The sequence below is a fragment of the Xyrauchen texanus genome, chromosome 13 (assembly GCF_025860055.1).
Source record: "Xyrauchen texanus isolate HMW12.3.18 chromosome 13, RBS_HiC_50CHRs, whole genome shotgun sequence".
Lineage (NCBI taxonomy): Eukaryota > Metazoa > Chordata > Actinopteri > Cypriniformes > Catostomidae > Xyrauchen > Xyrauchen texanus.
The window spans coordinates 44410708-44433230 of record NC_068288.1 but is presented as its reverse complement, the minus strand read 5'-3'; the positions used below and the strand labels follow the sequence as shown (position 1 = coordinate 44433230).

The window sequence follows — 22523 nt, the reverse complement described above, 5'->3', positions numbered from 1 at the left end:
TTTTTTTGTGGCTCATGCCACCCATCTTCAGGAAATTTTTTAGAAGAATATTTCAGCTCTGAAGGTCCATTAATGGTTGATCAGACATTTCCAAGCCACAAAAATCACATAAAGAAAACATAGAAGTAATCAATGTCTTCAGAAGCAATGGAATAGGTGTGGGTGAGAAACAGATCAAAATGTAAGTCATATTCTCCCTTTAAATCTCCACTTTCACTTTTACATGTTAGTCAAATGTAGTGCATGTTTAGTTTCACTTTCACATCTGAAAGTTAAAGTGGAGATTTGGAGTAAAAAATGACTTAAATATTGTTCTGTTTCTCACCCACACCTATCATATTTCTTCCGAAGACATGGATTAAAATGCTTAAATTATATGGATTACTTCTATGTTGCTTTTATGTGATTTTTGGCCCTACAAAGTTCTGATCACCATTCACTTGCATTGTATGGACCTTCAGAGCTGAAATATTCTTCTAAAAATATTTATTTATGTTCTGCCGAAGAAAGTAAGTCTCATCAGGGACAGCATGAGGGTGAGTAAATGATGAGAGAATTTCCATTTTGAGTGAACTATCCCTTTAAGAGCTTTTTAATCCACTAAAAATCTACATATTTAATTATAATAAATGAATAATTAGATATTAAAAACAAACAAAACATCAGGACAGCTCTTTTATAATAACCATAACACTACAGGCACTTTCACACATCTCTCTGACTGAATAATTGTATAAATGTTTGATCAATCGTAAGTTTCGGTCGCAGAGGATTGTGAGGGAGTTTCTTTTCAATCAGGAAGCTGTTGCGTGTCTCTTTAAGCGTCTCGCGCATCATCAAACCAGCATTTGCAGCGCTCGCGACACGTTGTAGTCTGCATTAAACACTGCAACTTTTTGACATTCAGCTCATTTTTATTAGGGGAACGTTGGCTAGAAAATTTACCAAATGAATAATATATATGAAAACATTGACGGTCAAGAGGAACTGAACTTTCAATTACTTTTTCTGTACAACCAACCCGGCAATGACTTACCCCCAGATGACCCAAGTAAGTGGACTTCAATATTATATTGAGAAAGTTGAATTTGATCGACATTATAGTTTATTTATTTTTAATTTAATTTTTGTACCTTTTGACGTACTTCCCTCACCAAAAACGTGAATTTTTCCTATCTTCTATTTTTTTTTTTTAATTTTAATTATTCATACCATGATGTTTTAATGGTGTAAATTGTGCGCTAACATGTTAATGCTAATAATTTGTTGCTGTCGAATTTAGTTTTTTCTGAAGTCTAGGGAATAGATTTGTTTTGAGGAATGTTTAAAGTGTGCTGATCCAATCACAATGGACATTTATTTGTTTTAAAGAATACTTAAGATGTTATGAAATGCCAAATGTGATTAAAATGGACAGAAATGGGTTCATTTTCTGAGGTGGTCAATTTGAATAATCATTCTTAATTTGTTACTCAAAAGCATCTTGCTGTCTCAAAAGTATTTCCCTTATAAGTTGACATATTTTGCCCTATAACATTTGTCCCTATATTCACACAATATCACTATAACCCCACTGGAGGCCTTTTACTCCATGTGTGGAGGCTCCCTTGCCCAAGTATTATTATTAATGAAATTTTTTTTTTTGCTGAATTTATTAATATTTTAAATGTTAAATGAAGTATGTTGCTCCATCAACTTTCAATAAAAATACATTTATTTTTTTGGCACCTAAAAATTTTCCTTAAAGTTTGCCTTTAGTCCCAATGTACTCTGTTACTGTACCATGTTACTATGCATGGGACCCGATGCATTGGATTTAAAAGTTGGTTACCCACATTGAGAAACAAAAGATGTAGTGGAAACTTTCAATTTTGTTCTCATAGGTAGCTTTCTATTCATGCAAGGAAGTGCCTGATGCACCAATATACAGTAGAAATTTGAGGCTGACAGCGATATTATTTTTACAATGGCAAATAACCACTATGATGGTTGATATTATAAATCTATATTCTTTTGTCTGTTTAAAACTACCCGATCTCATGATCATTCATGCATATTTTACGAGTTTGCTATTTCGGATGATTTCATACAATTTAGTTCGTATAAATTTGTACGATTTTATCACTTACAAATGCCCGGATGTCTAATGCGGAAGTAAGCGTGAGTTCCGCATGAGGCTTTAAGGACATATTTATTAATATTATGCCCTTACCCAAACCCCTTATCTACACTTAACCTATCAGTAGAGTGTGTAAACATGATAGGAAGCTGTTGTGTATGACAGAAGCAAGTAATTGTCGCATATTAGATGTAAACGGTGTCCAGCGATGTCATTGGCTGTAGTGAAAGTCGTAGGAATTCAAACGAGTGCAGTCGCACGACATCATACGAATTAGCCAAATTTAGAAAGTCGTACGAATCCTGCCGGTGAGAGTGTGTTGGTTTAATATTTACAATGAAGCTCCAATATTGAAGTCAAATCAGACATTAATTTGGTCGGTACATGTTCAGTCAGGGATATGTTTAATATCCATAATGTCATGTCAATGATCACCTGAATAAAATACTAATATTGTAAAACACCTAAAATGCCGATTAAATGCTGTTAAAGGAATATGCAGGATTCAACAAGCTCAATCGACAGCATTTGTGGCATAATGTTGATTACCACAAAAAATAATTAATGCAGTGAGGCGCTTACAATGGAAGTGAATGGGGTACATTTTTGGACCGTTTAAAGGCAGTAATGTGAATCTTATAACTTTATAAAAGCACTAACATTGATTCTTCTGTTGAAACGTATGTGATATTTGAGCTGTAGAGTTGTTTAAAGCATCGTTTTAAGGTTTTAGTGTTTATGGCGTTACGTCGACACGGCAACAAAGTTGTAAAATTGGATATAACATTGCATAGAAAGGGTTAGTAAGCGATTTTATCACACTAAAATCACGTTAGCTTGTAATTTGTGTACAATCTTGTGGCTATGCTTTTGAAACGGGGGCCAGTCTGTTTTAATGTTTACAGATTGGCCCCCATTGACTTCCATTGTAAGTGCCTCACTGTAACCCATATATTTATTTATTTATTTTATTTTTTAAGAAAAGGACAGACTAATCTAAATTATTTTTGTGGAAATCAACATTATGCCACAAATGCTGTCAATTGAGCTTAACCCGGAATATTCCTTTAATGTGTTTTCACTCTTGTTTTTTAGCTGATGAATCTGGTGTTCCCTCAAACCATGACATCAATCGAACGTCCCCCTGTATTCATCAAGACCTATACGGCGATGAGTCGGTCGCCCAACTCTCTCACCTTCTCACCTACGAGCAATCTGATCTCAGACAATCATATGGGCTCTCCCCATCACTCACCACCCACCCTGGTGCCTTCCAAGGCAACAGCCCAAGAATTGAGATCACTTGTTCTGACCTGCATCATCATCGTGACCATGTCCACACCACCCCATTGGACATCGATCGCCCCATGTTGACCGTGCCCGGGTATGACATGCCCTACAGGGAAAGCCAATGCCTCAGTCCGGCTAGTAGCAACTCTTCTACTAGTTGGCACTCGGATGGATGTTCCCCTGGAACATATTCCCCTTGCATCTCTCCTGGCGGTGGAGGAAGTTTGGTTGGAGTGACTGAAGCCGACCTCTGCCCGAGGCTTCAGGCCATCCAAGCGTCTGGTTCTCCTAACACGTCCCCTCGCACTAGCATCACCGAAGAGACCTTCCTGGACCGCCGATCATCTTCCCCACGTCCAGGTTCCAGGTCGGCTTCTCCACAGGGCAAACGCACCTACGATCAGTACCAGACCCAAAGATCTCAAAGTCCACACTTTGGGCCAGATGAGCCTCTGGAGTTTTGTGGACATCTGGCAAAATTGGAAGATTCTTTGAGCAACCTTAGTAGCAACTTGGCAAAACCGATTGCCACCAAGATTGTCCGGCCAAATCCAGAGTATTCTGTCTACAAAGAAAGCCAAGCAGGCCAGTTCACAGCCATGCCGGAAATGAAGAAAGAATTCACAATGCAGTCTTGCTATTTCATGCCAGCTGACTGGTCCAGTCAGACTCTCACAGGGGTTTGTAGGTATGAAAACACCAGATCAATTACTCTATAGATCAATTAATGACAGAACATTTTTGATTTTTCATTTAGCGGTGGCTCTATTTCCCAGACTTTCTCCTGAGAAAAACACCTCACTAATCTCACATGTGTCTCCTCTGGAATTCAGGCAAATCTGAGCTCAGTTTGAGACACATTTGAGATCTCTTCTGATACTCTAAAATCTGCAATCAAAAGTTTGAGATCTCAATATGAACATTTCTCATCAAATTCTCCCAAGACCACATGATCTAAGCTATGCTATTCACATTACTTGTATAGCTCAATACTCTTACTGTATGTCAACAGTCTCATTTGTGTCTATTTTCTTTCTTGTAAGACATTTTAGGAGAAACGTTGATACTTGAAAGTTGATACTTAAAAGAAACACTATTGAAAATTCCATTAAGCCTCATAAGCAATGAAACCTTTGAGCAATATGTATAAAATTGATCAGAATAGCAACAGGGTAAAATGTTAGTCATGACCCTACGGATGTTTATCTCCCAGAACCTATTTATTTCACTTTAATAAACTGTGATGGTTATTGTGATGGATTAAACAATATCTTAATCCTCAGTGTACCAGTAGCTGCCCTGCCTGCGTTGGACTGGCCTCTTCCCAGCAGTGCTGATCAGTATGAGCTCAGAATTGAGGTTCAGCCCAGACAACACCACCGAGCCCACTACGAGACAGAGGGCAGTAGAGGCGCTGTCAAAGCATCTTCTGGAGGCCACCCGGTTGTTCAGGTAATTTGAGGACAAAGTAGGGTTGCCACCCGTCCTGTAAAATATGGGATCGTCTCGTATTTAAAGGGAAAATGATGCGTCCCATTTTTAATCAATATGGGACGCAATTTGTTGTCACGTATTTAAGCTGTTCAGAGGGCATCACGGTCTAAGATCGCCAATTTATCATTGATAGACTACTGTGGATAAGGGACCGTCTGAAAAGTCCAAACTTTGTGCTAAAACGTGCCAATACAGTGGAGGGTGTGGTAAGGGACCGTCTGAGAAGTCCACACTTTGTGCTAAACGTGCCAATACTGTGGAGGGTGTGATAAGGGACCGCCTGAAAAGTCCACACTTTGTGCTAAAACGTGCCAATACTGTGGAGGGTGTGGTAAGGGACCATCTGAAAAGTCCAAACTTTGTGCTAAAACGTGCCAATACTGTGGAGGGTGTGGTAAGGGACCATCTGAAAAGTCCACACTTTGTGCTAAAACGTGCCAATACAGTGGAGGGTGTGGTAAGGGACCATCTGAAAAGTCCAGACTTTGTGCTAAAACGTGCCAATACAGTGAAGGGTGTGGTAAGGGACCATCTGAAAAGTCCAGACTTTGTGCTAAAAAGTGCCAATACAGTGAATGGTGTGGTAAGGGACCATCTGAAAAGTTCACACATTGTGCTAAACGTGCCAATACAGTGGAGGTTGTGGTAAGGGACCGTCTGAAAAGTTCACACATTGTGCTAAAACGTGCCAATACTGTGGTAGGTGTGGTAAGGGACCGTCTGAATAGTCCACACTTTGTGCTAAAACGTGCCAATACAGTGGAGGGTGTGGTAAGGGACCGTCTGAAAAGTCCACACATTGTGCTAAAAAGTGCCAATACAGTGGAGGGTGTGGTAAGGGACCGTCTGAAAAGTCCACACATTGTGCTAAACGTGCCAATACAGTGGAGGGTGTGGTAAGGGACCGTCTGAAAAGTCCACACATTGTGCTAAACGTGCCAATACAGTGGAGGGTGTGGTAAGGAACCGTCTAAAAAGTCCACAAATGGCAGTAAAACTGTGGATTTATTTCTATATAAATGTTCAATAAGATCAAACAATGTATGAATACAATCATAAAGACAAGTACAGGTTAAGGAAAAAAATAAACAAATTAAATAAATAAAAATGATTAATAACATATGTATAAACCATCAAAAAAATGCATACATAAATATATTTTGAACATATAAATTATGTTTTTTTTTTTTTTTTTTAATTCATGGGTTCGGAAATTTCTAATTTTAGCATATAAGAAAGGATATGCAATTTTTATTAATAACGCATATTAACTTAAACTGTGGAGGATGTGGTTAGGGGCCATGATTCAGTTTAAGTGTACCTTATTTTAAAACTTCAAAAGTGGCAACACTAGGACAAAGCCACTTGCGGTTGTGTGTTTATAAGAAAGAGAAAATCAGTGGGAGTTGTTCGTTGTATTGTAAGGATGCGTGGTGAGTGAATGTGAGAGTTCTAGAGAATTACTGCATGTGAAAATGTTCACAAACGTTTGTGAGTGTGAGTGAAAGACGTGAAAGCGTTTCGGTGAAACTGAGACCTTGTCGTTGAAGAGGTTGATAAGAGAAAAGAGGGGGAGAGAGAGAGAGAGAGAGATAATGTAATGATTGTGGTTATGATATTTCCCTGTTATTGTGCTGTGTCCACATGTAGGGAAATGAGGATTTGTGTTTTTGTCTTTGCTATCGCTCAGCCAATTCGTCATTTCACCTACACTGACTAAACCACTCAGTCTGCTGGTATGCATAGCTACAACAGGATATCTACATCATAAGTCCAGAGTAAAGATGGATTACCTTGTTATTACCTGTTATGTTGTTGTGTTATATACTGTTATAACATAATATATAACACGTTATGCAAAATGTTATGTTGTTGTTATATGATGTTTTGTGTTATGTTGTTACTGTATGTGTTATTTCTTATGTTGTGTTTTGTTATAACATATAACAACATATAGCATGCATAATAATATATGTTATTTTGTGTTATATTATGTTATATGCTATCTTATGTGTTTGTATTATGTTTTATACTACGTTATTGTATGTGTTTTGTTGTTATGTTATATGTTGTTAAAACATAACATACAGGTGAAACTCGAAAAATTTGAATATCGTGCAAAAGTTCATTCATTTCAGTAATTCAACTTAAAAGGTGAAACTAATATATTATATAGACTCATTACAAGCAAAGTAAGATATTTCAAGCCTTTATTTGATATAATTTTGATGATTATGGCTTACAGCTTATGAAAACCCCAAATTCAGAATCTCAGAAAATTAGAATATTGTGAAAAGGTTCAGTATTGTAGGCTCAAAGTGTCACACTTTAATCAGCTAATTAATCCAAAACACCTGCAAAGGGTTCCTGAGCCTTTAAATGGTCTCTCAGTCTGGTTCAGTTGAATTCACAATCATGGGGAAGACTGCTGACCTGACAGTTGTGCAGAAAACCATCATTGACACCCTCCACAAGGAGGGAAAGCCTCAAAAGGTAATTGCAAAAGAAGTTGGATGTTCTCAAAGTGCTGTATCAAAGCACATTAATAGAAAGTTAAGTGGAAGGGAAAAGTGTGGAAGAAAAAGGTGCACAAGCAGCAGGGATGACCGTGAGCCTGGAGAGGATTGTCAGGAAAAGGCCATTCAAATGTGTGGGGAGCTTCACAAGGAGTGGACTGAGGCTGGAGTTACTGCATCAAGAGCCACCACACACAGACGGGTCCTGGACATGGGCTTCAAATGTCAAACGTCTTACCTGGGCTAAAGAAAAAAAGAACTGGTCTGTTGCTCAGTGGTCCAAAGTCCTCTTTTCTGATGAGAGCAAAGTTTGCATCTCATTTGGAAACCAAGGTCCCACAGTCTGGAGGAAGAATGGAGAGGCACACAATCCAAGATGCTTGTGTCCAGTGTGAAGTTTCCACAGTCTGTGTTGGTTTGGGGAGCCATGTCATCGGCTGGTGTTGGTCCACTGTGCTTTATTAAGTCCAGAGTCAACGCAGCCGTCTACCGGGACATTTTAGAGCACTTCATGCTTCCTTCAGCAGACAAGCTTTATGGAGATGCTGACTTCATTTTCCAGCAGGACTTGGCACCTGCCCACACTGCCAAAAGTACCAAAACCTGGTATTACTGTGCTTGATTGGCCAGCAAACTCGCCTGACCTGAGAGAGAATCTATGGGGCATTGCCAAGAGAAAGATGAGAGACATGAGACCAAACAATGCAGAAGAGCTGAAGGCCGCTATTGAAGCATCTTGGTCTTCCATAACACCTCAGCAGTGCCACAGGCTGATAGCATCCATGCCACGCCGCATTGAGGCAGTAATTAATGCAAAAGGGGCCCAAACCAAGTACTGAGTACATATGCATGATTATACTTTTCAGAGGGCCGACATTTCTGTATTTAAAATCTTTTTTTTTATTGATTTCATGTAATATTCTAATTTTCTGAGATTCTGAATTTGGGGTTTTCATAAGCTGTAAGCCATAATCATCAAAATTATATCAAATAAAGGCTTGAAATATCTTACTTTGTTGTAATGAGTCTATATAATATATTAGTTTCACCTTTTAAGTTGAATTACTGAAATTAATGAACTTTTGCACGATATTCTAATTTTTCGAGTTTCACCTGTATAACAAAATATAATATGATATAATATGCTATGTGTTATTTGCTATGTTTTTGTTATTGTATGTTATATGCTGAGTTGTATGTTATAACATAACATATAACGTGTTATGTTAAATGTTATGTTGCGTTATTAATTGTGTTGTGGTATATGTTATAACAACACGTTATATGCTGTTAAATGTTATGTTATCTGTTGTTATGTTCTGTTATGTGTTTTTTGTTACAGTATGTTTTTGTTATGTTACTCTATATATGTTGTTATATGTAGTTTTATGTGTTATATCACAACATATAATGTGTTATGTTACTGTGTGTGTTATATGTTGTGATTGTTATAACATATCACAACATATAACGTGTTATGTGATATGTTATGTTTTATGTTAGACGCTATGTTGTGTTATAACACATGTTATATGCTGTTAAATGTTACGTTATCTGTTGTTATGTTCTGTTATGTGTTTTTGTTACTCTATATATGGTGTTATATGTGTTATATAACAACATATAATGTGTTATGTTAAATGTTATGTTGCGTTATTAATTGTGTTGTGGTATATGTTATAACAACACGTTATATGCTGTTAAATGTTATGTTGTCTGTTGTTATGTTCTGTTATGTGTTTTTAGTTACAGTATGTTTTTGTTATGTTACTCTATATATGGTGTTATATGTAGTTTTATGTGTTATATCACAACATATAATGTGTTGTTACTGTGTGTGTTATATGTTGTGATTGTTATAACATATCACAACATATAAAGTGTTATGATATGTTATGTTTTATGTTAGATGTTATGTTGCGTTATAACAACACGTTATATGCTGTTAAATGTTATGTTATCTGTTGTTATGTTCTGTTATGTGTTTTTGTTACTCTATATATGGTGTTATATGTGTTATATAACAACATATAATGTGTTATGTTATGTTATGTTTTATGTTAGATGTTATGTTGCATTATAAAAACACGTTATATGCTCTTAAATGTTTTGTTATGTTCTGTTATGTGTTTTTGTTACTCTATATATGTTGTTATATGTAGTTTTATGTGTTATATAACAACATATAATGTGTTATGTGATGTTACTGTGTGTTATATGTTGTGGTTGTAATAACATATCACAACATATCAAGTGTTATGATATGTTATGTTTTATGTTAGATGTTATGTTGTGTTAGGTTATGTATTGTGTTGTAGTATATGTTATAACATAACATAGAATATGTAAAATTTGATGTTGTGTTATACAGTATATTATAACATAACATATAACGTGTTACATTAAGTGTTATGTGATGTCGTATGATGTTTTGTTTTTTGTTTTGTATAGATGATAGAAAGATAGAAGGATAAAATATGTTCTATCTGGATGATAGATATCTTAGTAGCTACAGTTTTGATGATTGTAACTGTACTGTAAAATACATGCAGATATTAACTGTGGTTAACGATCTGTCTCAGTTACGAGGGTACACGGGGACGGAGCCGCTAGCTCTGCAGATCTTCATCGGTACGTCTGACGACAGGAACCTCAGACCGCACGCTTTCTACCAAGTCCACCGCATCACCGGCAAGACCGTCACCACCAGCAGTCAAGAACGAATACTGAACGGGTCGAAAGTTCTAGAGGTGCCCCTGGAACCCAAGGAGAACATGCGCGCAGTGTAAGAGGGCTCAGATGTATCACATACTGTATATCCCCATATATATCCGTTCTCTCATAGGAAAATGTTGAAAACTATTTTTGGCCAAGTATCTACAGTGTAATTTAGTTTAGTCAAAAATTGTAATTCTAAACCGGTCTCGTGAGAAGTTGTAATAGTAGAACACAATGGCGAAATCGTACAAGCTGGCTCGCATGAAAAAACAGACGACCTTTACGACTTTAGCGGTTTTAATACATAGCTTTTGTTTACCACTGAAGTAAGAAATATTGAGGTTTGGAATGAGACGAGGGAAGCGTATTACAGGTGTCTGACACACAGTACATCTGTCAGTTTTATTGCATTAATATATATGTAACGAGTAACCAAATTTGTTCACTGATGTTACCTTTCTTAAAATAAAGTGTTGGATATGAGGTTAACTAAAATGTATTGCCTTTTTTGTATCGATTTGAAATTCTGTTTGTTGATTAACTGGTCTCTTTGGAAGTAAAAGTCGCACCTTTTTGTACACGCAAGTCACACAATCTTACGATTTCGCCATGTCAGTATTACGATCGGGGTGGGTGGGGAGGGGGTGATTGGGGATGAACGCCCCAAAAGTTGTTGACGAGGGGGGGCCATGCTCATGTCGCCCATGCCTAAATCCACCACTGATTACGATGTTGTAAAAACACCGAAACCCGTATGACTTTTTCCATGCAATTGTCGCACACAATGGTCGACTTATATTGCGTTTGTAATTGTTTTGTGAGTTTAGCCTGCTAAATGTGTGTTCGCATTTTTAGAGTTGACTGTGCGGGTATCCTGAAACTGAGAAACGCTGACATAGAGTTGAAGAAAGGAGAGACAGACATCGGACGGAAAAACACTCGAGTGAAACTGGTCTTCCGCGTCCATGTGCCTCAACCCGGAGGCCAGTGGCTCTCTCTCCAAGTGGCTTCGCAGACTATTGAGTGCTGTTAGTATTAAAACTTTTCATTGAAATACAATTTACAAGTTTACTTGTATTAAACATGGAACATTCCTTTAATTTAATTGCTTTTGTTATGCTACTTTCACTATTAAATACTTGAATTATTTTGGGGTCTGTTACAGCTCAGAGGTCGGTCCACGAACAGCCGGCGGTAGAGTGTCAGGACGTGGACCACTGCTCGGTTCTGGGTGGACTGCAGATGACCCTTAGGGGCCAGAACTTCACTCCTGAGTCCAGAGTTATCTTCTTTGAGAAGGCACATGGTGAGTAAAATTAGCGTTAGTAAGAGGGTCACACTCGCAACAATCATAAATGAAAATCCTATCACCATTTACTCACCCTAATGTTGCTAAAAATCCATTTGGCTTTCTTTCTTCCATGGAACAAAAAAATAAAACACTTTGAAGAATGTTGATGCCTTTCTTTTCCATACAATGAAAGTGGATGGTGACCACAATCTGTTGAGCTCAAAAAATGACAAAAACACCATCTTCCATGTTGCACTAAAATCTCATTTGCACGTACGCCATTCAACCATGGTTACGATACACGAGAGAACAATGATGTTTGTTGTCATTAACGTCAAACCTTGGCAAACGTGTATTGACACGACATGTTTACTGTCACGAACACCGGTGAAGGCGCCTCCTCAACCGGCCACCGGAGATCTAATTCACCCGAGTTCTAACCACACTTCCCTAACCCCACATACCTGGCTCGATTGCACGCAGCTGTTTCCCATTATCGCCACGCTATTTAAATCACGCGTGTCTGTGCTTTCACTGCGAAGTCTTGTTTGTTCCGGCTGCATTTCTGAGCATTTAATTATCAACCTGCTACTTGATCTCCTGTGTTCTTACCCTGCCTGTCTACGACCACGATTACCTGCCGCCAGCCCTTGTCACTTACGCCAGTCTACCCGTCTTCGATATCTGCTGCCTGCCCCGATCCTCCGCCTGCCTGACTACGAGCTCTATTGCCTCCACACTCCAGTCTGCCCCAGATCTGAGCCTTGCCTGTTTATTTACCTGAACCCAGCCCTTAAATAAAAGACTGCTCATGGATCCCAATCAACCTGAGTCTGTGTTACATTTACGCATGCAGGAATGAGATTTGAAAGCTACAGAGGAGGGGAAGTTATCGGGGAATAATTACTTAACGCTGAAGTGTGTAGTTGATGTGCCACCACATGGAATTGCAAAAATAAGCATTGTTTTCAAACAGCTTTCCCGAATACTCTCCACGTTTGCTGATTGAACGAGCAGTATTTGAGGAAATGAACTTCCATATACAATAGTTGACTCTACATATTAAGCTGTGATACGAGAAAGCATTTTAACATCAAAAAAGTACACACTTCTCCTTTATATTTCAGTCTATGTGGATGTACGTCTACAGTTTCAGTGAAAATCAACCAGTGGTTGTTTAAACTCAGTCTGGCAGATCCTAATCTCACTTTGCATAGATGAATAACAGGATTATTGAAAGACAAACAAAACATGGAAACAGATCTTCAGAATGTTTAGCTGTAGCATGCTAACTGCTCCAACCATTATACAGCTTTTAATATTTGACTTCTCTCCATGCACTATCAGTCACCTGTGGAGCAAAATTAGCATACGATTTGTTTGAAGTCGTGTTGATGTGCTTTGCATATCCTGAAAAAATGGTGGTCCAGACGGGAACCGTGAAGCTCCGGTTTGCAGTCTACTGCAGTCTGGTTTGACCAACATTTGCAACAGCGCTCGAGTGAAAAAAGAGACAATCTTTGAAAAGCAACCTGCACAAACACACACAGATGCACATATACATACCCGCTGGGTTGTCAGTCAGTGTTTAAACAGAAAGCCATAAACCCCAAAACCTACACAAACCAAACGTAGCATGTGGATAGTTGACCCGTTGTGTCCTTAAGCTAATTTAAACTGTAGTTTGCCTTTGTTTTTACAATTATTATGCATGCAGCATCAATAACCTTTGTAATTTAATCCATTTGTCACACAGCAGGACCATTTAAAATGAACAAGTGAAGGCAAAAATATGATTAAAATGGTTGAAAATTCACAAAACCGTCAAACATATACACTTCATATAAATTTGAACCTAAAATCTTGATATACTTTGATAATGGACATGTTATGTGTCAACTGCTCTTATACATTTACCTGTTTTAAACGCAAGTAAAACTTTCATTACATAGCACCTTAAAAACATTGTTGTCAGTGTTTACAGAAGACATGTACAGTATATGTACATAAACATATGGAATGAGATGCAAAGAATGAGATTAAATAAAATGATTAGGTAAATAAAATGCAAAATGTAAAGAGAGAAATAAAGGAACAGTTCATGCAAAAATTAAAATGCTGTCATAGAATGAAATTGGATGGGGACAAGGGACGTTATTGTGGTTACTGTTCACTTTTCATATGGAGGAAAAAAAGCAGCTTGGATGTTCTGCTGGATAACCATTTTTTGTGTTCTCTGCAAGAAAGGAAGTCAAATTGTTTTGTATAGGTAAACGATGACAGAATTGTCATTTTTGGGTGAACTGCTGCTTTGAATGAATTGTGGAAAACACCAGAAATGGTCCAAAATATCAAGAGTATTTAGAATGATAGCATCCCGCAAAGAGATTTTATATCACAGAACAGCAATTCTTGCAATTACATTATAGAAGAGTAACAACTCTGACAGCCTATAGAGTCAGCCTACTCTTTCTGATGCAAGCAGAGTTCTTTGTGCCACTTTCCATTGAGGTGTGCAGTTTGATGCAAGCGGATGTGGTTTTGCGCTGCTGAGATAGCATTTACATGCACAAAGACTCTTTCCTGTACTGAGAGTGTTGGCTGCAGAACACAAGCAACGCAGCGGGAGTGTGGGAGTTCATGAGACTGATCGCATACAAATTAAAATCTATTTAAAATGCATTTAAATCAACAAAAGTGACCTCCCTACCTTAAACCTTCAACATAAACCTAACCGATAGTGACATTAAAGCAAATGTGAGATGAAAAATGCAATTGCTGAAGCAATTTGCTTTTATGACATTTTCGGCCAGGCTGGAGTGAGCTTATCCAGTAAGCATGACACTTTCTCTGTAGGTCATGTATTTGCTTTGGCTTCAAACATGAAATATTATGAATGCAGAATTCAGGGGTTAGGGTTGGGTTAGTGTGTATGAAAGATAATCTACATTTTATAGAGTTTTGTGTTCCTTGCCACAGTCGCCTTTGGCTTGCTCATTGGGGGCCTGACGACTGATAATTTTTAAGGCATGATTTTGAATATTGTTATTCATTATAATCACACAATGAGGATTTTAACAGCATAATGTTTTTGTTACAGCATCATTTTCTGTAAAGCTGAAGATGTGTGTTGTGAAAAGTGCTATATAAAATAAAAATGACTTGATTGACTAATAATTTATCCATTGCTGCATCTCAGACATTGCTTATGATCGGGAAGTGCTTGCCTGGCAAGCAATAAAAGAGGTGAAATAAATCCCATAAATTTACATTAGAGGAACCCGAATGTTAAAGAGATCTGGAGGTGGGCTATTTTGACTTGTGCCAGTAAGCAACCACATAGCACCCTAGCAACCACCTAGTAATGCCCTGGCAACCACACAGAACACCATAGAAACCACCCTGGACACCCTAGAAACCAACTAGCAATGCCTTAGCAACCACCCAGAAAACCCCAAAAACACACCTTGAAATGCCAGCAACCACTTAGCAACGTCCTGGCAACCACACAGAACACATTAGAACCACCCTGGACACCTTAGCAACCACCTAACCACACCCTGAAAACCACCTAGAACACTCGAAAAACCACCTTGGAAACCCTAGTAACCACTTAGCAATGCCCTGGCAACCACACAGAACAACTTAGAACCACCTTGGACACCCTAGCAATGCCATGGAACCAGATAGAACATCCTATAAACCATCTTGGACACCATAGCAACACCCTGGCAACCACCCAGACCACTTTAGATACCACCATGGAAACCCAAGCAAGCACCTAGCAATGCCCCTGCAACCACACAAACCACCCTATAAACCACCGTGGACTCCCTAGAAACCACCTAGCAATGCCCTGGTAACCACCCAGAATACCATAGAAACCACCATGGAAATCCTAGCAATGCCATGGAAACCAGATAGAACATCCTATAAACCATCTTGGACACCCTAGCAACACCCTGGCAACCACCCAGACCACTTTAGATACCACCATGGAAACCCAAGCAAGCATCTAGCAATTCCCCAGCAACCACACAAACCACCCTAGAAACCACCGTGGACTCCCTAGAAACCACCTAGCAATGCCCTGGTAACCACCCAGAATACCATAGAAACCACCCTGTAAATCCTAGCAACTACTTAGCAACAGCCTTGCAACCACACAGAACACCCATGAAACAATCCTGGACACCCAAGTAACACCTGTGCAAGTAGCCACAAAGGACACACTAGCAGCACCCTAGAAACTACCATGGACACTCTAGCAACCACCTAGCAATGCCCTGGCAACCACCTAGAACACTCAAGAAAAAGGACAGCCTAGCAGTCACTTAGCAATGCCCTGTCAAACACACAGAACACCAAGACACCTAAGCAACCAACTAGCAATGCCCTGGCAGCCACCTAGAACACCCAAGAAACAACCCTTCAAACCCAATCACTTAGCAATGCCCTTACAACCACGCAGCTACACTAGAAACCAAGTTGGACACCCTGGTAACCACAAAAAAACATAATAGCAACCACTTAGCAATACGTTTGCAGGCACCCAGAACATGCATGTCTATCTGCATTCTAATGACTGTTCTTTTTTGTTTTTAGTTGATTTACAAATCTGGGATGCTGAAGCAAAAGTTTACAGAGACAAAAGCACGGCTGTAAGTACTTTGGATTATTTGGAGCACAGAAATGATAAGTGTTCTATAATCACGAGGTTTAAATGGTTAATGTAAGTTACATTCCTCCTAGAACTTGTTGTTTTTGGAGATTCCTTCTTATCGGGACCCCAACATCTACTACCCTGTTAAAGTCAACTTTCACGTGCTGAACGGCAAGAAGAGACACAGCCAACCTCAACACTTCACCTACACACCTCTCTCAGGTGAAACGTTTGCTCCTGTTATGTAAGAAATAATATGTTCCACATAACTACTGTTTATTAAACAGCAAATATGTTCTGATTGGCTGTGATTGTATGGCATCATGTAGCATATTTGCTTTCAGTGTGGACAGACAAATGATTCGTTGCACCACACCTGGTTTACAAATTTAAATTGTCTGATGTCAGATTTAATTTATTTTCCAGTGCCATTGATTAAGGCCGAGCCTGTCGAAGAATATCAGTACACACAGTTAGGCTGTCCTGTACGCCCCATCATGAGGGTGTCTCCGCCCCCTCGACATCTTACGGATGGCCACATCATGCCAAGTGGGCCCTCGTGCCTGCTATCTCACCCTGGCATGTACCCTACTGGCCCACAACATCACCTTCAACAACAACCAATCCACTACCAGCTCGATCACGCTTTGCCAGGAGACCACGCCATCTCCCCAGGTCAGAGTCATTATAGTTTTATTTAATTTGTTTATTTTCAGTTTGTCCTTTCGATTTAATTGAATTTTTGTTCGTTTTCACTGTGTGAGTTTTTTCAACGTTTTCAATGTTCAGTGTTCATACGGATAGTTTGACGTGTATGCACTACATACACTGGGGCTTGAACCCCTGACCTTCTGGTCAGTAACCCTGAGCCTCAACCACTGATCCACCACTGCCCTAGCAACCACACATAACACCCTAGAAACAATCCTGGACACCCTAGCAATGTCCACGCAAGCAACCACTCTAACAACACCCTAGAAACCACCTTGCAACCACCTAGAACACCCAAGAAAAAACCCTGGAAACACAAAACGACTGCTTTGTGATACTCTTCTAGCACAGTCAAAGCCAAGCACACATAGACATGAACTGTCCGCATGTCTAGAAAAACAATCCGTGCCAGTCTGTGTGCGTACTGTGTTAACAACGTATTTTGCATTACGCACTGAAAACCACCCTGCACTGTGCGCAAGACCTACCAGCACACTGGAAACTGAATAATACTTTTACCGCTATATGATGCCAATTTCATGTTTAACGAAGGAGCGTTTTAAAAGGTTTTATATTTTATAATAAACTGTTTGTCTAAAAAAACTAAGTGATTTGTTGTCATTTAGATTTTATTTGAGTTTAGCTTCAGTTTGTCCAGTTGTGTACATTTTTCAGTTAACAAAAATGTTCTCATTTAGTTTGTTTTTGTTGACTGTTATACCACTGTCCCAGGTCATTCTTCGTGTATGGCGCCCACACATGCTGCTACGTCACTGTCTTCCTTCAGACCCAACACTTACCAGCACAACATGGCTGGTGACGCAATCCAGATGGCTGCTTCTTTGTTTCCAACTGTTGATATCTCAGAGATGTGCTCCGCTGTGGGCCATCAGAAGGCGTACGGCTCAAGGGCTTCTCCAACCACAGGAAGGTCTCCACCAGTCCACAGCCTTCAGACGTACCTGCCCGTACAGCATCAGAGAACCAGCAGTCCTGTGAGAGTCACCATCAAAAAGGAGAACCTGGATCAAGCCTATCTTGATGATGGTTTGTGGAAGTCCTCTGATAATGCTATATATATATATATATATATATATATATATAAATAATAATGTGCTTAATTAGTGTCTTCTTAGTGGCATTTATTAAAGAAGCTTCACTATTGCTCATGCATAGGGTTAGGAATTAGAAAAAACAAAACCTTAACCATATACATTAAATTTTGTGTAACACGCTGCACCATTTGTGCCACAGACTTGATACCTCAAATAATGCCACTTGTTGATGAAATGTGTGCAATTACTTTTTTTTAGCAACCAGTAAGCAAACGCATAGCAATAACCCAGAACTGCCTGGCAACTGTTTAAAATACCTTAGCAACCGCATAGCAACCACTCACATTTCCATCAGAAAATATAAATATTTATATTTATGCATTTGACAGACGCGTTTATCCAAAGCGACTTACAGAGCCCTTATTACAGGGACAATTCCCCCGGAGCAACCTGGAGTTAAGTGTCTTACTCAATGACACAATGGTGGTGGCTGTGGGGATCAAACCAGCAACCTTCTGATTACCAGTTATGTGCTTTATGCCGTAGACCTTGTAATACCAGTAATTTAGTAGTCCGCCTCAAAAACGGTGATTAAAAACAACTTTACAGCTCAAATAATATACAAGTTTTAACAGAGGAATGAATGTAAGTGCATTTATAAAATTCTGAGCTTCACATTTCTGAATTTAAACCTTCCAGAATTTGGCCCCATTCACTTCTATTGTAAGCGCCTCACTGTAACCTTGATTTTTTAAAAAGGAGGGATGCTCAAATTTATTATTATTTTTTGGTAGTCAACATTGTCACAAATGCTGTCGATTGAGCTGAAAGTGATAGTTCATGCAAAAATTAAAAATTCTCTCATCATTTACTCACCCTCATGCCATTTGTGTGACTTTCTTTCTTCTGCAGAACACAAATTAAGATTTTTAGAAGAATATTTCAGCTCTGTAGGTCCATACAATGCAAGTGAATGATGGCCAGAACATTGAATCTCCAAAAAGCACAAAAAGGCAGCATAAAAGTAATCCACAAGACTCCATGTCTTCAGAAGTGATATAACAGGTGTGGGTGAGAAACTACATATTAAATTTTTTTTCCCCAATATAAATCTGCATCTATGACCTGCCCTTGACCAGTAGGTGGCAATATGCACGAAGAATGCAAATTGCCAAAAAATAATGTGAAAGTGAAAGTGGGGATTTATAGTAAAAAAAACGACTTAAATATTGATTTTTTTCTCACCCATATCTGTCATATCGCTTCTGCAGCCTAGAAGCCTTCTGGATTATTTTTACACTACCTTCACGATTATTTTGGAGATTCAAAGTTCTGGTCACCATTCACTTGCATTGTATGGACCTACAGAGTTGAGATATTCTTCACAAATCAGAATTTGTGTTCTGCAGAAGAAAGAAATTCATACACATCTGTGATGGCATGAGGGTGAGTAAATAATGATAATTTTCATTTTTAGGTGAATTATCCTTTTAACTTGCATTGAAACTAGAATACTAGAATATGCCTTTCATTGCCCTTTTTCAGTTCGATTAATTAGTTTTGTGGTGTGACAAATACGTTTTTAAAAGCATAAATATTCTATGTAGTCTCTCAGCCAATATGAGGCCATAAAACTGCAGAATAATTATAAAGGAATATAGAACAAGCTGTTTAAATAGTTTTAGATGGAGTGTAGCAAGTCACACTACAGAACACTATGAAGCCATGTCAATTGTCTGAATACACAAGAGATGCATCGTGCTGCCATTTGTTACTTTCTTTTTGAGGCCTGTTTACTCGTGGAGGAACCCACAAAATGTAGATCAGTGTGTTCCAGCATTGCACTCTCTAATGCATGCGCTCATCAGACTACACTAATTGGGTCAATGCCTTAGGTTCTAGCAAGGCCTTAGCATACCACCACACATACAGAGAGACAAATAGGATGGAGTATTGATCATTTACAAAGCACAAAGAATACACTAATCGTGTTGTTTATAATGCTAGCTTGCCTTGTATAGCTAATACTTGAAGTAAGCCAAATTTTAAGATACGTTTTTTTTTTTTTAATTTGTGGTGGCTATTGTAGGCGGTACAAAGCGTGACGCCAATGCTTTAGTGTCTATTTTAAGCCGATTAAACCTGTGAAAGCTAACCCCTTGTGTCCTCGAAATCTAAATATAGACAGAAATGTTCCTTTTTTAGCCCACTGTAACTTAGACTCAGCAGAACAGGAAACAAGAGTAATAATAAAAAATAAGTAACAACTCTCTGCTGCCACCTAGTGAATAGTTACAGCACAGACCGACTGCAACTGAAGCCTCATGGCTATGGAGTTATACTTGTGCCACAATTCTGCATGCACAAAATTATATTTTGAGTGCACAAAAATGTTTCTCCATGTGCAAGATTATATTTTGAGCATGCAAAAAGTTATATTGCATGCAGAGTGGGTAGGAGGAGAAAGATACATTTCAGCATTCGGTGCAAATTCACATTCAAATCAAATTTATTCAAGCGCAAAATTGATTTTCATTTGCTCAAAATGAATTTATCTTTGCAAGAAGATACATTGCTTTATAAAACTGAGTTCAAGCATGTACAAAACAACTTTTTGTGTGTCAAAATTTCATCTTGCACGCGCAGAAAAGTTTTGTGCGCTCAAAATATAATCTGGACCAATAGCTGGACCAAAGAGCTCACTTTCCATATCTTATATTCTGGTGTTTATGTGGCGCTGGTCACTCCGTCAAAGTCTAAGAGATTTATTTCGCTCATTTTATTGTTTAGTCTTCCAGGTGAGAATTTTTAAAGTCTAATAGAGTTATCATTAATGTAGCACAAATGAGACGAGTAACAACCCGAAGTTTAATATTTAGTGTTTGGGTTTGTTCAAGATCCTAATTTTAAGCATGAGCAATCAGCTAGTAATATGCTTACCTTAGTAAACACCACTTATAAAAAGTTTTATGTGCATTTCTCTCCACAGTGAATGCAGTTATAAGAAAGGACCTCGTTCCTAAAAATGATCGCTGATGCCAACTGTGGAAATAAAGCGACACAATGAAGATTGTTGATGGCCTTGATATGTACTTAAAATACTGGCTTTTTTCATATCTATGATTTGTACACAGGTAAATAATGATTTCAGTTGGGACGTTCGACTTGAGGTAATATCAGAGGTCTAGTTTATCTTGTTTAATCACTGCTGGCCAAAAGTTTGGAATAATGTACAGATTTTGCAGTTTCGGAAGGAAATTGGTACTTTAATTCACCAGAGTGGCATTCAACTGATCACAAAGTATAATCAGGACATTACTGATGTAAAAAAAACACCATCACTATTTGAAAAAGTAATTTTTTATCAAATCTAGACAGCAGCATCACTACAACACCTTATCCTTGAGTAATCATGATAAATTGATCATTTGGTGCAAGAATATCACTCGCCATTATATCAAACACAGTTGAAAGATATCTGGTTAATTAAATGAAGCTGAACATTGTCTTTGTGTTTGTTTTTGAGTTGCCGCAGTATGCAATAGACTGGCGAAACTTAAGGTCAATATAAGGTCAAAAATGGCAAAAAAAATAAATAAAAAATCTTTCTCTAGAAACTCATCAGTCAATCATTGTTTTGAGGAATGAAGGCGATACAATGCTTGAAATTGCCAAAAAAACCTGCAGATTTCATACAAAGGTTTAACTACAGTCTTCAAAGACAAAGAACAACTGCCTCTAACAAGGACAGAAAGAGATGTGGAAGACCAGATGTGCAACTAAACAAGAGGATAAGTACATCAGAGTCTCTAGTTTGAGAAATAGACACCTCACATGTCCTCCGCTGACAGCTTCATTGAATTCTACCTGCTAAACTCCAGTTTCATGTACAACAGTAAAGAGAAGACTCAGGAGGACTTATGGGAAGAATTGCAAAGAAAAAGACACTTTTGAAACAGAAAAACAAAAAAAGAAAAGATTAGAGTGGGCAAAGAAACACAGACAACAGATAATTGGAAAAGAGTGTTATGGATCTAAACCCCATTGAGCTTTTGTTGGATCAGTTAGACTGACCTGGTATGCTATGTGAGATAACATCTGACATTTTTATTCAAATTGTAATAGTAATTTTTCACATCAGTAATGTCCTGAATATACAATGTAATCAGTTGAATGCCACTTTGATGAATAAAAGTACCAATTTCTTTCCATACAAGCAAAATCTGTCCATTATTCCAAACTTGGCCGCCAATGTATATATTGCCAATTTTCTCAATTAATGTTTTATAATACAAATCCTTATGAGACATATTTATCTAAGTGCATTTTAAATACATTTGTTTTGAAGCAATTGTGAGTGGCTCGTTGCTTTAGGAATTTGGGCCACTAACACTAAAGTGAAATCAAATGAAAATTTGTGTATGTACCCTGAGAGCTTAAGACACACGACATTCAGCAGATGTCTTTGAGATGTTTATGAGTTAGCACGTTTGTAAATCTGATCTTTCTAAGATATATTTATATTTATATATTTATGCATTTGGCAGACGCTTTTATCCAAAGCGACTTACAGTGCACTTATTACAGGGACAATCCCCCCGGAGCAACCTGGAGTTAAGTGCCTTGCTCAAGGGCCCAACAGTGGCATCTTTGTGGTGCTGGGGCT

General features: G+C 38.3%; 1 protein-coding gene across 1 annotated transcript; it reads left to right on the top strand.

The window, feature by feature from the left end:
* Positions 1-937: 937 nt before the first annotated feature.
* Positions 938-21163, top strand: LOC127654053 (nuclear factor of activated T-cells, cytoplasmic 2-like). Its single transcript, XM_052141001.1, has 11 exons — positions 938-1051; positions 3215-4097; positions 4693-4861; positions 10002-10204; positions 10993-11165; positions 11303-11443; positions 16034-16089; positions 16181-16313; positions 16518-16766; positions 17535-17849; positions 20847-21163. Exons 1-11 carry the CDS (start codon positions 949-951, stop codon positions 20891-20893), a joined length of 2472 nt encoding a protein of 823 aa, XP_051996961.1. The 5' UTR covers positions 938-948; the 3' UTR covers positions 20894-21163.
* Positions 21164-22523: the final 1360 nt, after the last annotated feature.

Excerpts from the sequence above, each read along its gene's own strand:
- LOC127654053 (XM_052141001.1), top strand. The coding sequence starts at position 949 with ATGAATAATATATATGAAAACATTGACGGTCAAGAGGAACTGAACTTT. Across the intron at positions 16,314-16,517 it reads CACCTACACACCTCTCTCAG|TGCCATTGATTAAGGCCGAG; the intron begins GTGAAACGTTTG and ends TTTATTTTCCAG. Across the intron at positions 16,767-17,534 it reads AGACCACGCCATCTCCCCAG|GTCATTCTTCGTGTATGGCG; the intron begins GTCAGAGTCATT and ends CCACTGTCCCAG.